The 16,516-nt window shown below is 38.0% G+C and overlaps 1 protein-coding gene across 3 annotated transcripts; it reads right to left on the bottom strand.

Moving 5' to 3' along the window:
- Positions 1-701: 701 nt before the first annotated feature.
- LOC103705377 (bZIP transcription factor TGA10-like) lies at positions 702-9,456 on the bottom strand. Of its 3 annotated transcripts, none has more exons than XM_017842332.3 (11): positions 9,177-9,456; positions 8,399-8,496; positions 7,538-7,590; positions 7,271-7,396; positions 7,040-7,105; positions 6,889-6,948; positions 6,646-6,723; positions 6,478-6,556; positions 6,083-6,354; positions 2,984-3,223; positions 702-1,721 (listed from the first exon to the last, which is right to left on the bottom strand). In XM_017842332.3, exons 1-11 carry the CDS (start codon positions 9,206-9,208, stop codon positions 1,572-1,574), a joined length of 1,254 nt encoding a protein of 417 aa, XP_017697821.2. In that variant the 5' UTR covers positions 9,209-9,456; the 3' UTR covers positions 702-1,571. The 3 variants fall into 3 exon arrangements, with proteins under 3 accessions (XP_017697821.2, XP_017697822.2, XP_017697820.2); XM_017842333.3 differs by having other exon boundaries at positions 6,496-6,556; positions 9,162-9,456; XM_017842331.3 differs by having other exon boundaries at positions 9,162-9,456.
- Between the last annotated feature and the right edge of the window lie 7,060 nt (positions 9,457-16,516).

Below are 16,516 nucleotides of genomic sequence, written 5' to 3' on the forward strand. Positions count from 1 at the left end.
CTTATACCGAAACTATATTATAGGATTCCACAGCCGATCCTTTTTTTTCCTCAATTTTTGAATATTTTATTTTCTGATCTCATGAATATATTTATTCCATATTGGTTCGATTTTATCCGATTTACCAAAAAAAAAAAAAGATATGATAGATTTAAGTGAAAACCCCCACAACTAAATTAATCTCTTGAATGGTGCAAAATGTTGTGCCTTGATAGACTTTTAAGGACATAAAAGTCTGCCTCACTAGATTGTCAAAACGGAAAAGGCACAATGTCTGAAATCTGGCAAAATGTGCTGCAGGCTGTAGGAATACGTGGTTGGATTCCTCTGCATTTCCCTAATAATTGAGACCTTCAGAGCTTGTATTAAGAGTATTAAGAGTTGGTGCAGATTAGGTAAACCATTTACCATCACTTGTAAATTTTATCAAATACATGTCTAATGATGATATTTTGGACAAAGTGAGATGCATGAGATGTAGTTATCACTGTGACATTATCCCAAGACAATCAACACAAGCAAGCTTTTTTTAAAAAATATAAAATAAAAAATAAAAACCATCCATATCAGGATGGGGAATTGGCAACCAATGCGCATTCAAGTCAAAAGATACAATGTACAAAGCCAAGCTGGAAAGTCATGCAAGTTGAAACTTGCCCAAGTTAATTGCATTATGAATTTCTTATAGCTAGGAACGCGGATGATTGGAAGCATATATATATTGCTGTAAGAATTTGCATTGCAAAATTTCTGCATTAGACTAGCGAGCTTGGAAGCAATCAAATTTTCTGGTAACTTGTAGGCATAGTGGAGCAGTAAACCACTATTTTGTTGATCAAGCATCGCCTTGGTGGGGTACAAACGACTGTTAAGAAATTTGCCTAAGTTTAAAGCGAAAAATTCAACAGCCTGCATTCGCACAACCATCTTTAGAGGAGACCCTAGAAAATGGCAACAGGGGCATGCAGTAAAAGAAAAAGAACAAGCTACACTAGTATCATCATGATATCATCAGCCAAGGTTCAGTAGAAAGCCGGCCCTCTCTTTGCCACCTTCACCAGATGTTTCAGAGGCTACCCACTCATCGATCCCTCTCCATTCTACCACCTAGCCTGTGAGGCAAAGGCATGCACCCACGCACCTGACCCTAGGACATTATTGAAGAAGTTAATTACAAGAAAAAAGAAAATAAAATAAAGAAAACTCCTCCTCCTCCTTCTTCCAAGATCTTAGCCCTCTTAGTCTGAAAAGGCTGCTCAAAGAGGTCCCCTCAGCACGAGTTTGTTTTCCTCTCACAGACAGGAAAGCTAAGAAAGAGAAGATGAGAATGGGAGACCCTACCCCATGCTTAATTCCTTGTAAAGCATCCATTCTATGCGGATACCCATCTACAGAACTCTACAAAAGATGAAAGGCCTGGGCCTCCTACATCTCTATGAATCCTTTGTGATTAAAAGAAATAGGTGAGAATGTTGGAACTTGTCTGTAATGTTTTCTTTTTGGTTTCATAATTTCCCTGATTGAGTCATCTGGCCTCTTTCCCTGCATGTGTGTCTTTAGGATTTCTAATATCACTCCTGCCTTGGCCGAGCAAGCCACAGCGAGCTCAGCGAGCGGAGGCGGTGGAAATGCTCGGCCATCGCCAAGAAGCACCGAGCTGCCTGACTGGGGGTTAGCATCTGGTGAAGCCTGTGGAGGGTCTGCTGCCGCAGATTATCTGCCTGTAAGTTAAAAAAAAAAAAAAAAAAACCAAATTCAGTTATACATACAAGCCAGCATTTGAATATCTGTTCATATAAATATAATTTAGATAATTTTTAATTTGCTTCATTAGAAATATATAATGCACTTTATATATATATAATAGCCGTGGACCATACCAATCATCTCATCTCATTTCCATAGGCTCCATTCATCGTACACTCGTCTCGATGATTAACTAGCAGAAAGTAGATGAGCTGATTGGCGTGGTGCATGTAGTGTATGGTATAATTTGCCTTCGCATTGTTAAAAATATGGCAGTACAAGGTTAAATCTAAAATTTCAGTAGAGGAGAAAAATAGAGAGGAGTGTCTCTGAGATATAAAATAAGTGGCTATTCGGCGACTACATCTGTATAGAAAACAGAATTGTCAAGTATGAAAATTGGAAGGTTTGGTTAAGCTAATGTTTGACGAGTGTGGTGGATGAAGGTTGATTCTAAAACCTAGGGTCGAAAAATAGGGAAGGGGTGTTAAAATAGGCTTCGAGAGGTTAGGTAAAGGTTCCTTTAATGTACTACAAGATAATGTGCTGTTGGCTAATGGGAACATATCTTCTGTATAAGTTATCTATTGCATATGAATGCTAGAATTACATGCATGTGATGCTGCCATACATCACATGCAACATGATGTCATGGTCATTACAGCACGCAAGTTGACATATGTTATCACACTTGCCTTTGTTTTTTTATACATGCATGAAGAAAAGAAGTTTAAAATAACTTTATATATATGCTTTTGAAACAAAAGATGCTACAACTATAATGTAAACATTAGGTATTAATTCAAACTAATTATCCAAAATTATAGAGAACGGTCAACCCTGCCCAAATCATTGGCACAAATATTATTAGTTGACCCAACTGCCTGCTCATAAAATTCAGGTAGAAAGTCAAGTCTTATTATAATGGACATGCCAATAACCCTAAATATATAGTAAAATAAGTCCTATTATGATGGAACGAACGTTGTTGTATTGAGTTGAATCTGCAACCTAATGGGATGAACACTGTATTGAGATTACGATCCATCAACAGAATTTATTAACACCAGCTGACTCTATAGAATACACTTAACATGATAAAATCTACTCGGCAATCGTCTCGAATTATCCGCTAAAATTCGATAGTAAGTAATTAAAATAGCATATGATCAATAATTTAGTCACTGAAAACTAGAGAGGTAGCAATGGTGATGATAGTGAGGGAGGTGTTTCTTACCTGTCTAACGAAACCTTCAAGAGCAGAGAGCTTGTTAACGGCTACGGCCATCTGGCCCATGTAGTTGGCCATGTTGGACGGACAGTTCAATGCATCAGAGATGACGGTGTCAGAAAGGGATCTATAAAGGGCTTCAAGGCCTTGGCTCAAGGCTTCCTCCGTCTCATGGACGGACTGTTGCAGGCCACAGACTCCCAGTATCTGCTGCTCCGTAAGTGGCTCTGTGTGTCTTAGGGCAATCTAAACACAAATCCAACGACCAAACAAGAAAAGGATAAGAAAAACTAGCAGAAAAAAACTCATTCTTGAGTTTAATTTGATACTCAAATAAAGAAGGCATCAATCAATCCTCAAGGCAGTCACCATTCTATACAAAAAAGAACGTATTGTATTAAAAATTTTGATCTTATATTAATCAAGGAAGATAATATTGTTTTAATAATACACACTTGAAAAACAAGGATTTATTTTGCATAATTTTCCCTCAGATATGATCATGAACTTTGGCTGAAGGCATCCTTCATAAGCATCAAGCCAGATGATTTTTTTTTTTTTTCAAAACGAAAATATCACATCTGTTACATCAAAATAAATAAAATAAAAAGATAGCCATGAACTTTAACCTCAGGGATATTGAGATGGAAGGAAAAGATGATATGGAATGCCATGATCGCCAACAAATAATACCTTAAAACATGCAGCCTTTTCTATTTTTCCGGCTACTCTTGAAAGCAGATAGTGCTAGATTTCCCACTTTTCCATATACAGAATTATAAGTTTTATTATATTTTGATAAAAAATAATGTGGCAGTATATTTAAACATCATGATGCAAGGCTGGCTTAAGAAATAGGAAGAATAGGGTGCTCTGATACCAAATTGACATAGAACAGAAGAAGGAGAGAGAGGAGAAAAAAAAAGGGCAAGAAAGAGAAGAGATGAAGGAGGAGAAGAAGACAGGGAGGGAGGGAGGGAAGGCAACTCAATATTCTATATTCTCGTATCTCAGTAATGCAAATTGTGTTCTCAATGAATATAGCAATGGGTTTATATCAACAACCTAAAATTCTAATAAGAGTCTCATGAAAATAAAATACTGAAATCCTCATAAAATTCTAGTCCTAAAGTCCATATAAAAATAAATTTTTCTTATTTCCAAATAGAAAAAATTGTTTCTATATTTTTGTACTTAATAGAAGTGCATCTAGATTTCTTATTAGATAGTCCTCCATCATATCAAATAGTAATCTTAACCTTCTAGCTGGTCTTTTTTGGGTGAGGTCCTACAATTAATGTTATAATATTCTTTTACTAGCAGCAAAAGGAAAAATAGAAAAGCAAACTATGTGTGTGTGTGTGTGTGGGGGGGGGGGGGGGGGAGGATCAAGTTACACATAATGTAACTTTTATAAACCTACATCTTTCTGAATTTGATGATGGAGGTTCTATATCAATTACCCGAGCTATGGGACATAATCTAGTATGTTTAAACTATTTATATATCAAAAATTACATGATTTGGAGACCTTAGCCTATGCATCAAGTAATCAATTTTTTCATGTTATTTAGACTTTCTAATCACTTGACATCGGATAAGGTTCTCCCAATTGCATAATTTTTGGTGCGTAAGTAGTTTACAGATAGTAGATCATATTTAATAGCTCAGATCATCGATGTGTGACTCTCAATCAGCCAATTCAAAAAAGGTATAACTCTATAAGTGTCACACTAGATATAGCTCTATAAGATTTACACTAAATATGATAAGAGTTTGATATATATCTTGTGTAACTATATATGAAGAATTTTATATCGGTGATCCGAGTTGTTAGATGTAATCTACTATCTCTAAATTCTCACATACCAAAAATCATATAATTTAGAAATTCCTAATCTATTCATGAAGTGATCAAAAATTAGACAATTTAAACAACATAAAAAATACATATTGTTTGATCGCCTAATGCAAAAGTTAGGGATCTTTAAATTCTATGATTTTTAATATATAAGCAGTTTAGAGATGATAGATCACATTTTGTTATTCAAATTATTGTTGTGGGACTCATCGTACAATTCAAAAAATATATATAACTCTATAAAAAGTTACACCAAATGTAAGTTGTTCCTGACCTATATATATTATCATCTCTTAGGTTGACATGAAAATAAAAGAAGAGGAGATAAAGATTATAAAATAGTGCTTGCATAGTTCTATCTATGATTGCTTTAATTTAGGTTTCACTCTTTAATTTTTACCATTCTATATAGAGCCCAGTGGCATCATATAGAATACATGACTGTAAGACTACACCACACAATTGTTCGAAAGCCCTTCTCCCGATCTACCTAACGTCCACACCACCACCTACTCTCCAGTATGGACATCAATACTTTACGACAAGAGGAACAAGCCAAAGTCTCCACAAAAGAATAATCCCACCTTCCTCCTTTGAACTAATCTGAAGAGCAAAATGGCCCTTCCATCAATTGGGACCTTCCACCACGTTAGCTCATCCATCACCCATTTTCCACGCCAAAATGTATGGCACTAATAATATTATGTCTGATGCCCCTCAAACTTGCAGATATATCAAAGCTAGCTATCCAATGGTTGCGATAGCTACCGTTCTAGCACTCCATCCCCAGAGCAACGACAGCCAACCACCAGAGTCTACAATGGCGAAGATTTCAACATGATGGTGGACGCAGAAATAAACTTAAGTTGTCGGAAACGTCGACGATCGTACTGTCAGTATGATATAGATTCTCAACCATATAGACTGGACGCAATAAGTTGGTGGTTTGTCACTAAAACGAATCACTTGCATGCTTGCATGTCTTCACGGACAGACTCGGAGATCTACAGTGGCAACCTAATGTCGTCGATTCCCTTAACAATGATTTCCATCAAATTTTCTTAAGTGCTAAATGTAGTGCTTTACGTATGAGGACGAGCTAAGGAAAATGCTTCCTGCGTCCATTTGTTACTGATCAAGTTCCTCATGTTCTTTTTTTTCTTTTCTTTTCTTTTTCTTTTTTTTTGATGATGAAAGGGGAAGGTCATGCAAGATTTGATATGATTTATGGTTGTGCGAAGTACCTTGATGATCTCGGAGGGGCGGAAGCCACCAATCCACATGAAGCAGCGTTCCGCGGGGGTCTTCCACATGCCGGAGAGGAGATGGAAGACATCACACCGGGCGATTATGCTCTTGAGGCTCGTCATGGCATCGTAGTGTCCCAGACAGTTCTGTACAAGCATCCGCAGCTCGTTGTCTGGCGAGTGCTCCTGCACTGCAGTCCTCAGGTCGCACATCAGCCGGTGATGATCCTCAAGCCATCTCCCATACTCCATGTCGAACATCGCGGCAGCTATACAATGCGTAAAAATTGAAAAAAAAAAATAAAATCAAAGTTCTTTATGTTAGTAATGGAGCATACATACAAGAACAACTAAATGTATACATCAAAGTTTTTCTTTTCTGAAGATTATGCCTGCAGTATTGAGCCCACCATTGCCGCCGGCGAGGCCTTGATCCCCGCTGATAACGCCTCCGCCACCAACAAGTAAACCCTAGTTAATCAACATTGGATATGATCAGTACAATCTAAAGGGAAAGATTAAATGGTCCAGTAGTGGTGCAACATTATCGGGGTCGGCACCTGAGCTCTTGCCCTTTGTAGCTCTTGTTCTAGCTGACTTAGCCTCATTTTACTAGTCTCTAGTTGTTGAATATAAGCCTGTGGAAGGAAAAGACAGAGGCAAAGGTGAAATAAGACACTAAAACCAGGAATAAGAGGTATAAGCGGCGAAAGAAGAGGAAAGAGGCGTGTCTAGAATTTTAGTTGGTTCATTTTTCTTCGTTCTTTCCTTTTACTTTCCTTTAGGTTGACCGACTCACTGACCTTCTTCCTGAGCCGGCTTTTTCTTGCTGCCTCCCTATTCTGAGCAAGCCTTCGCAATGTCTGCCAGGAAATGGATCAGTGACGTACGCTGCTTGGAAGAGCTCAAGCTATAGGTATCTACCTCTCTTTTGAGTGATAAAATGCAGCTTACCTTTGCGTCTGGTGTTCTGGGCCCTTCTTGATCTGAGCTTGCTGTGCCCTTCCTATTCCCTTCCCTCTGCTCCCAAACCAGGACAGAGGTCAAACTTATATATTTTTATCAAACTACCAAACCCATCAGGGGTTTAATTCGTCTCAAATAATATCAAATGGCAGAATTATATATATCCAAGACACTTGAAAGAGAAAGGAAAAATATTTAACCGTAAATTCAGGTCATTACCTTCACTGCGGCCTTGACATCCGTTTGTGGTTCAGGTAGAGCTGCGACATCATCACTTATTGGGTTCGCTAGATCTATGGACTGCTTAGATGAACTGCTTGTCGGGGAGAGTAAGCTCATTTCACCCTATACGTGTATTAAAGATTGTTAAGCACGAAGCGACTCGTTTTGAAACATTACGAGTGCAGCAGCCTATCAAAAAGCACACACGGAAAGAAATTAAAGGAGAAGTTGGAGATGAAGGGCGTGTTTTGTTGCCCAGCATACCTTGGGGGTTGGTACTACGTGCATGGGCTGAGAAGGGAAAATGTTGAGAGTCTCTGCATACATGAATTCCTGCAAGCATTAGATTTCCCGTAGGTGCAATCCACCACATCCCAAATGAAGAGTTTGAGCAGATAATTGACTCCTTAAAGAAACAAAGCATCGCCCTCTCTTTTCTTGGACACGATCATCATTAAAGATAGATATAAAGATCGACAGATCATTCCATAAATATAAAGAAAGGAAAAATGAAACGAGAAGAAAGAGAGACACCCGGGGGGGTGGATGGATGAATGCGGACTGAACAGCACAGCCTTCTTAGCTGTCCATGCATGTTTATCTCAACGCCATGGAGAAAAAAATGAGAAGAAAAAGGATGAAGATAGAGGGAAAAATAATCCATATGCAACTTTTTGATTGTAGGAATTTGCAAAAGAAGTTGATGGGGTTCTACCCCATCTGTTCTCCCAAAAAAAAAGGAAAAAGAATGAAAGAACATAACAAATGGATGATAAAAAGTTTGTTACAGATAATAATTTAACCACCCAAAAAAAAGTTGAGAAGCAATATGCTATTAATGTTAAATTAGATATAAAACTAATTTTCTCAATCATTTTCCAACAATCTAGATGTCCAAGTATTTCTTCGAGCATCCAGTCAAATACAGTACAAGGTTTGGTGGCCATGATCACTTCATGACCCCTGAAAGAAACCCAGGAGCGTTATTATTCTCCCCACCTCTCTTACCTACTTCCCTATGGATTTTTATCATATGATGTCCAAAAAATTAGATCAATAAAGCCAACAGGGGCACAAAATTATGAGAAAGAAAAGGAAAATTAGGAAAACTAGAAGGAGACTCACGTCGCTGCTCTTGAACTGATGAGTGATCTTGCGCATCTAGATACAGAAACAAGGCCGGATCCAACTCTCCCAAGTCATACGGTGCAACGTCCTTACTCCTGCAGGCCAATCGAAAAAATAGCCAGGCAAGAATGAAAATCTTCTTTTTTTCAATTTTAAGAAATAGATATCTAAAACAGTTTTGCACCGTTAAAATCAGCCTATTTTGCCTATGAAAAACATATTCTAACCCGACTTCTCCTCTCCTTGCTATCTCTTTCTCTATCCTTCCTCTACTGCGACATAAAATCCACCGATTTGCTCTACAAAAACTAGGATTCTGAAACATGGGTATCTCTGCAGGCCGTCTCCAATCTCTCTTACTAAAAGTTAGATGTTGAAAGGAAAGAAAAGTAAGGAAAATTAAGAAATAAAATTAAGCAGACATGATATCCACCTTCCTTCCATGGAACAAAAGGAGGGGGAAAAAAGAAACGACTACATGGATGGGTACATGATATCCATCGAAACTAAAGTAAATTCTAAGACATGGGTTTTCTCAACTTTTTCTCATCCACCCTACATACTATATGATCAGAATATTTCTAAGAGAAGAAAGAAAAAAGAACACAGAGACAGTCCCGAAGAAACGGTTATCTCGATCCAATAGAAATTATAGAATATTTCTAACATATAACCTCTTTGTATATCGCATAAAATAGACAAATCTAAGACCAAAGTTGTTTTCTACAACTAACACTTGTACTATTTTCCTGGCTATTACATGAAGTTTGCATACATGGTGGAGCTCATGGAGGAGGCACGGATCATCCCAAAGGAACTCCGGTGCTCTTGCTGCTGCCCCTCTTTGGACCTTCCTTTTCCTCCCAGTGAAACCCTCCAGAAATCCAAAGGGAACTTTTTGTTCTTTTCTCACCACCTCCCAGAGGATCAGAGCAGCCCATTAATGGTGAAACAAACTTCTGTTATCTCCCATCCGAGCTCTCTCTGCAATAAAGCGATATATCAAAAAGCCACCTTTATCCTCCTCTTTTCTTCCCTCCGGATGTCTCCCAAGTCTCTCCCTCCTCTTCTGACCCAAAGACTTCGGCGAAACCGTTGCAAGATAAGGTGGTGTGGGCGGGGGGTACGTTTACCGGCTCCCAACCGATCCCTTGGACGAGGACAAAAGTCGCCGTAAACCAATGAGAAAGCGGTTCGGCGAGAGGTTAAAAGTAAAAAACAGCCAACGAAGGTGAGCTGACCGCCAACGGCGGTTTTCCGACCCCGGGTTCCGCCGTATGCAGTTTGTTTGACCAATACACCCTCGATTACGTGCCCCCGTGCATGTGTCTGTATGCATACCCCCTCTCCCTGCACCGCTCACACATGTTTCCATTTCGTGAGGCACCGTGCGTAAGTTTTTTTCTTTTTTTCTCCTCTAAAATGGGCATTTTATATTCTTAATAAAATCAAAAAACAACGAGTCACAAAATGCTCTAAATTAACAACTTTCTTTCTCTAGTCTATAGGGGCCATATAAGAAGCCATCCAGTCCACGACCTCGTTGGTCCCTGTCTTAGACTACAATAGGTGAATGAGAAAATAGGTTGCAAAATGACCCACTTGAAAGGATGCTTCTTAGAAGAGGTGTCTCTCTTCAAAAGAGTTGCATCAAAAAAGATGCATCGATTTATTTGAATGGATGCGTTTTTTCATTGCATCTTTGTATGGACGCATCTTTTCATTAAAAGGCATGACTATTAGCATGAAAGACATGACTATTCATAGGGATGTGTTTATTCATTTGAATAGAAAAGACATGTCTCTTCACTTGGTGTCTGTTCTGAAAAGTCACCATAAACTCTATAAATAGAGCCTTCCTCCAACTATTCTATACACCGATTTTTTTCAATTCATCTAGTTCTCTTATTCTAGAGTTCTTAGAGAGTATTAGTGAGTTCGTTCAAATAGAGTACAAAAACTCAGTTTTTGGTTCACCGTACAAACAAATTGGTGTGCTCTTTTTGTTTGTGAAGATCATTGTATCCTAGGAGGCAAACGCTCAAGAGATCCAAAACACCTATGTGGAGGGCGAAATCTGTCTTAAGGACATAGTGTCAAACACTAATCTTGATCTTACATAGTTGAATATTCATTTGAGGCCAGATTTATTTATTCATCTATTTATTATTCAATTTATTTTACAAATTCACAATACACACAGCCAACACTTTGAACACTAGCTTAGCCTAAAAAACTATTGTATCTCTTACCATCACCCAAATATCACAAAGCAGAAGGTGTCCCCCTCCATCATGCAAAGCCTTCGGCGCGGTATTGCAACCCTACCATCGGACAATTAGATGGAGCCGGAAAATTTTTAGGTGGTGCACGATTGACGCATCTTCGCAATGCATCACACAGGGAGCCATGTAAAAATCACACGTGTAGCAAATCACATAGCTAATCGGCAACCATGCGGGTCCCGAATTGTTTCTCACATGGGAGCCATTTAAAGCCATGGCACGATGCAAATCGTCACGCTACCGCTTATTGTACACCAAGATACATACAAGCTTCGAGTCACCTATTCAAAGGTGATAGCAAATTTTCAATTTAAATTTTTTTTTTCCTTACCAAAATATGAATTATCGTGCATGGTCAGCTATCTACAGTGGTGCCGTGTTAGCATTCTAAGTGTAAAACTTAGTTATCATGAAAGTGATGCATTGCTAACTAGCCTTGGTTAGCATCCCCTTCAATTAGGAGAATTCTAGGTTTCCAAACTAATGGATTGATGACATCTTTATTGTACTTTTTAAACAATAAAAAGATTATGCATTTCATATAGATTAAAACTTATATTTCTTATATGATGCATTATTTCTTGGTTCTTTTATATTTTTCATTGCAAACTTTATATTAATCATGAGATATGCATGCCCACCTGACGGGCTAGCAAATGATATTTGCAGCAAAAGTTTCATGCCTACCTAATTAACCTTGCACTGATAAAACTTTTTGATACATTTCTGATGTAATCCATGTTGGATCCTATTTAATTAAACCCTGATCCCATTTAATTAGAACCCACATTTGACAAGTGTCCTTGAATTTCGTAAATTCTGATGATCTTAAGGGGATTAGGGTAATTTCACAACAGTGAAGAGTTATCTTAATTGGGGGTGACTTTTCACGGATGTAACCACCTACAGCGTTTGGTCCCTGAAGAGGGCTATAAATAGCCTGTAAGACCCCTTCTTTAATATACGCATTAAGAACTCTCTCTCTCTCTCTCTCCAGAAGATCTCTCGCTAATTTCTGTCCAGATCAGAACTGTTTTCGATTGATCGCACGGATCAGATTGCACGCATCTCAAATTTCAAGATGAATTTAGCGAGTGAAGGTATGATTTATAATTTCTTAAGATTAATTATTCCATCAATGGTATCAAAGTGGTGGATTTCAAAATAAATTATACTCTTAATGTCTAGAAGACACAACAGACTCACAACACATGTTATTTAAACATGTGAAGAATTTTTGGCTGGCCGATGTATAATCACACTTGGGAGAAAGTCGATATTTTCTTCTAAAAGATGGAAATCTCTGAACACTTGTTTGAATAAAATGGGAAGAATAATAATATAAACAAGCTCTTGGCTCTCTATATAGCTTACTTCGTTCTAATATGATTGTGTCTAATTCTGGACTCAAATAAGAATTAGATCATATATAGATGACTCATCTTTAGTCTTACTCGTTAGTCTTTAATAGCATGGACATAACATAAAAGTTTTGAATTTTCTGAAGGACACGTACTGAGACTAGAATTCAAATACTTCTTACTTGTTTTTGTCGTTAATAGACATTACATCTTAACATTTGATCATAATAATAATCTAGTCCTTACTTGCGACATAATTTTCCAACAGTTTTCAAGTCCTTGATCATGCAAATCACCAATTATAACAAACTAATTTCATGATATTTTAGGTTAACAAGTAGATTATCATAAAACAGGGCCGGCAAAGTAAATGGACATTCCTATATATTTAAAACAGGCTATGGAACAGCTTTTATTAGAAGTTCATTCCATGTTTAACAAGTACAGTCAAAGTAGCTTTCCTTCTAAAATCTACATGACTTAAAAGTTTTTTTTTCGATAAGCTGCGCATGATTAAAAGTTTGATGTTACATTTTTCTACAAAAGTCAGTCAAAATGTACAATAAGGTAAACAAAATACTGGAATTTTTCTTCTCATGATGTTGATCATTTCAACAATTTTTTTCGTTTAAGAGGCAGGCTTATCTCTAAAATTATTAAGAGATAGCAGGTGGGGGAATGGAAAACGGCATTGGCAGTCCTTCCCAGTGATTTAAATAAATCCGTGGGACATTTCGGTCAATAGCCGTTTCCTGGACCCAAAACTACGAAGCAAGGCGGCCTATAATACCTAACCGCCGCCGGAAAACTGACACATGCGTGACGTAGGGGACCCGGAGACTCCACGCCACGTGGCCACCATTCATTTGAAGGTCTGGATAGGCGTTAGGAGGTGGGCTCCACCGGGCCCCAGCAGCTCCTCTTCCAACTACCACAAGATGCGGGTCGCTACTTACCGCCACCTTGTCTCCACACTTCTTCTCCTTGTGGTTTTGGCTATATTAGTTTTTTATACCATATCAATTCAGGAATAAGCTTTAAGTTAAGACGAGCAAGGATTAAAGCAAAAAGAAAGGCAAAGGAAGAAGAAGTCAAATAAAGGTTCCCCACGATAATAGAAGATCTGATGATCAGGTGGTCGTATGGTTTTATATTGAAAAGTCAAAAAAAAAATCCACAAAGAAGAACAAAACAATCTCAACTTTCCGAATTGCTCTATTGCAATCCTAAATAAAAAGGAGTAGAAGAATGGATAGCTTTTTTGCACTGAAAAAAAGAAGAACGGATGGCTTTCTAATGATGGATTGTTGAGGAACAGCTGCATGCATTTGCTAGTTCATTTGTTCCATGTTACGGGTCATGATAAAAATCAAAGGAAACTCAGCTTGCTTCTTTGAGTCCTTAAATTGACATTTCTCTCTTTCACAAAGCTATCATTTAAGCTCTAAGCTTTTGAATTGAGAGTTAGAAATATGGCTCTGAAGTCTACAAGCAAACAGGAAGCAAACAGAGCCAAGCTCCAGTTGAGCCCGATGCCTAAAATCTTTATCTTGAGAGAAGGAAGGCGAAGCTCGGCCTGTTGACACTGAAAAGTTGACAAGTTCATATCAACAACATTGTCCATTTTGAACCTTACCTACCCTAATGATCAATAGCTAAGAAAGTTCTTTAATATCTCATTTGTATTTTCATGTAGTCATCATTAAAATCACCATACATATGCATGTATTTATATAGGTAAAAACATGCATACTAGTGTACGTATGTGTCCGTCTGATCCTCTTTGATGATTGTTGTACTAGTATTGCCAGTGTAACTTTAATCTTACTAATAAATCAATTAAGAAACTCTAGTAGGTTAGAGCTGTTCTTCTGAAGGGCGACTCTGCGATGGTCATTAGATAGCTTCTACAGACCTCAGACAGGATCGGCGATTACCACCCATTAGTGAGAGATGTCCGGGCTATGGTGCATGATGGGATGGACATTCAGGTGGAGCATGTGTTCAAAGAAGCGAATGGGGCTGTGGATTGGGTGGCTTCCTATGTCACCAACCATTCAGGAGACCATCTATAGGTGGGAGAGGCGGAGTTGCCCAGTGGCCTCCGCGATATTTTGTTTTTTGACTTTTTTGGTTGTATCCATATACGTTATGTATGATATTTCGGTTTTTAGCAGCCAAAAAAAAAAAAAAGAAAAAAAGGAACTTTGGTAGACTGTATTATCTTACATGTCCATAGATGAACTTCAGCACTTCAATTTTGGAGAAATCTAGTTTTCTTGAAACATGGATAGCTACTCTAGTAAATAAAAACAAACTTCAAATGAAAACAAAGATGAGGTTCTATCAAGAGATATTAATTGGTATGTATGCAGTGATCGATACGACAAACTGAAAACACAACACGCCAAAAATGAAATCAGAGGGGGAAAATACTGGGGGGAACTTGATAGTATAATTAGACAATTAGAACAAGTAAAGTTAGGTAAATTCATATTAAATGAATCCATAACTTCAATATTAATTAAGAATAAGAATGTATTCTATCCTTCCGGTTCTTTTTCTTGTCAAAGTTTTCACCTCTTTTTACAACATCACAAAAGAAAAATAGAAGAACGTATCAAGACATAGGCTTTGCGTTCATGCATGTGTTTCTGAATTTGACTCTTATGCAATATACATAAGAAAAGAAATCTCAAGACAACATCACAATTTCAACTCTCTCATATTCAATTCTATGTGTCAGCATCACCGGGGTTATACTAAAAATGTTGTTTAGGAAGCGAAAACAAAGAAGATAATCTCCCGTCCTTGTTGCGTGGCCTACAAACAAGTTTCTTCAGGTATTGAGAGAAAATTATTGGATTAGGTGTATCAAAAACACAACCAACGAAACAAACTAGTCTTCTAAATTATCATATTAAGCTCTCACCCACTCCCCCGCAGGAGCCGGGAAGCTGACTTGACAAGGATAGCCTACAAAAGTTCTCTCAGGCACTTTTCATAATTTGTATTAAGTCTCTCTAGGGTCTTTTGGCAAATTGCCAGGGGCCAATTTGTTATATCCAGAACCTCTAGGTGCGTACAAAATTCAGGTTCTTGTCTTACTTTTCTTTTATTTCTTCTTCCCCTTACGATGTATAGCAACAGTAAGAAGAAGAAAACCTTGTTCCAAAAAAAAACAAAAGGAAGAAAAGAGCAACAGCAACCCAAGCCCTCAATTTATCATAAGACTGACCTCTCGGAAAATTGGATATTTGGATTTATTGCCCGGGCGGATTGGCCCCATTGAGAAAACTCGTTGCTGACTAAAGTTTCAGGCCCGAGCCCATGAAAGCTCAATGTTGGCCCACACCTGGGATTCCAAAGTTGTCCCCAAATCAATTTGGATTCCCACAAGTTGCAGAGCCGGACCAGGCCGACATCGAGCCTTGGCTTGACAGCCTTGACTGGTCCCACTGACAACCTCAGCCATCATGCATCTTGAGCTTCAAATATAAGCTCCATCATTATGCACAATATAATAAATATATATGCATCATGAGCAGCAAACATGAACCCTACCATTATGTATGACATAATAAATGATTAAATAAATAAATAAACTAACTTTTATTATAGTATTTGTTCACTGCATGTATGGTAAAGATAGGCCAGTGCAAGCTTATCCTATATGCTGCATATATCATAATAAAGCAAGCTCATCTCTTCATTGCACCCATATTACGACTGATGATAGTTCATTCAGTTGTTTGGCCATGAATTGTAGTAAATTATTGCCTATGCTATATCATTCTTGTGATATTTTCGATAATTGCCGTCGATGTTTCAAGAAAAAAAAGTGTACACCCTGACCAAATGAGATGTGAGATGCCAATACTTTATGTTGTGTTAAAAAAAAAAATGGAAAACAGAAGTCCAGTGCAAGTGAGTTCTTGCAACAAGAACAACGTGGGGAAGCAGTATCACCATTTACCGTTTTGTGGTATTGTGGTCCCTTTTCTATTGAACAAAACCGAACGTGATCATCCATTTACCTGCAGGGCTCTCTCAAGATAAAATTCTGACAAGCTGCAGTGATGGCTCATGTTATCCGGGTCACAGTCGCCAGGTTGTTGCTTTCCGATGCCAAATGATCCCATCATCAAGCTATCGGACTCGAACTCATCTTACAAGTATTTCTGCATGCATCAAGTCGTGCAACGGTGGATAGCATCAAGCTTTGTTGTTCTCGATTTATTAGAATTCATTGATTGATTGATTGTGTCAAACTTAGTCGGTCTTACTAAGCTTCACTTTGATTGATTGTGCTAAAGTCGATCTTACCAAACTTCGTAAGCCTCCTAGTCTATACAAAGGCTACTCTTGTACATTGTAACAAACAGGCAAAAATACAATTTTGGTTATTAACTTAACGGTCGGAGGAAAGTCCTGTCATAACCAACAATCAAATAAATAAATTTTTAAAA

This window comes from Phoenix dactylifera, chromosome 1 (assembly GCF_009389715.1).
Source record: "Phoenix dactylifera cultivar Barhee BC4 chromosome 1, palm_55x_up_171113_PBpolish2nd_filt_p, whole genome shotgun sequence".
In the NCBI taxonomy this organism is placed as follows: domain Eukaryota; kingdom Viridiplantae; phylum Streptophyta; class Magnoliopsida; order Arecales; family Arecaceae; genus Phoenix; species Phoenix dactylifera.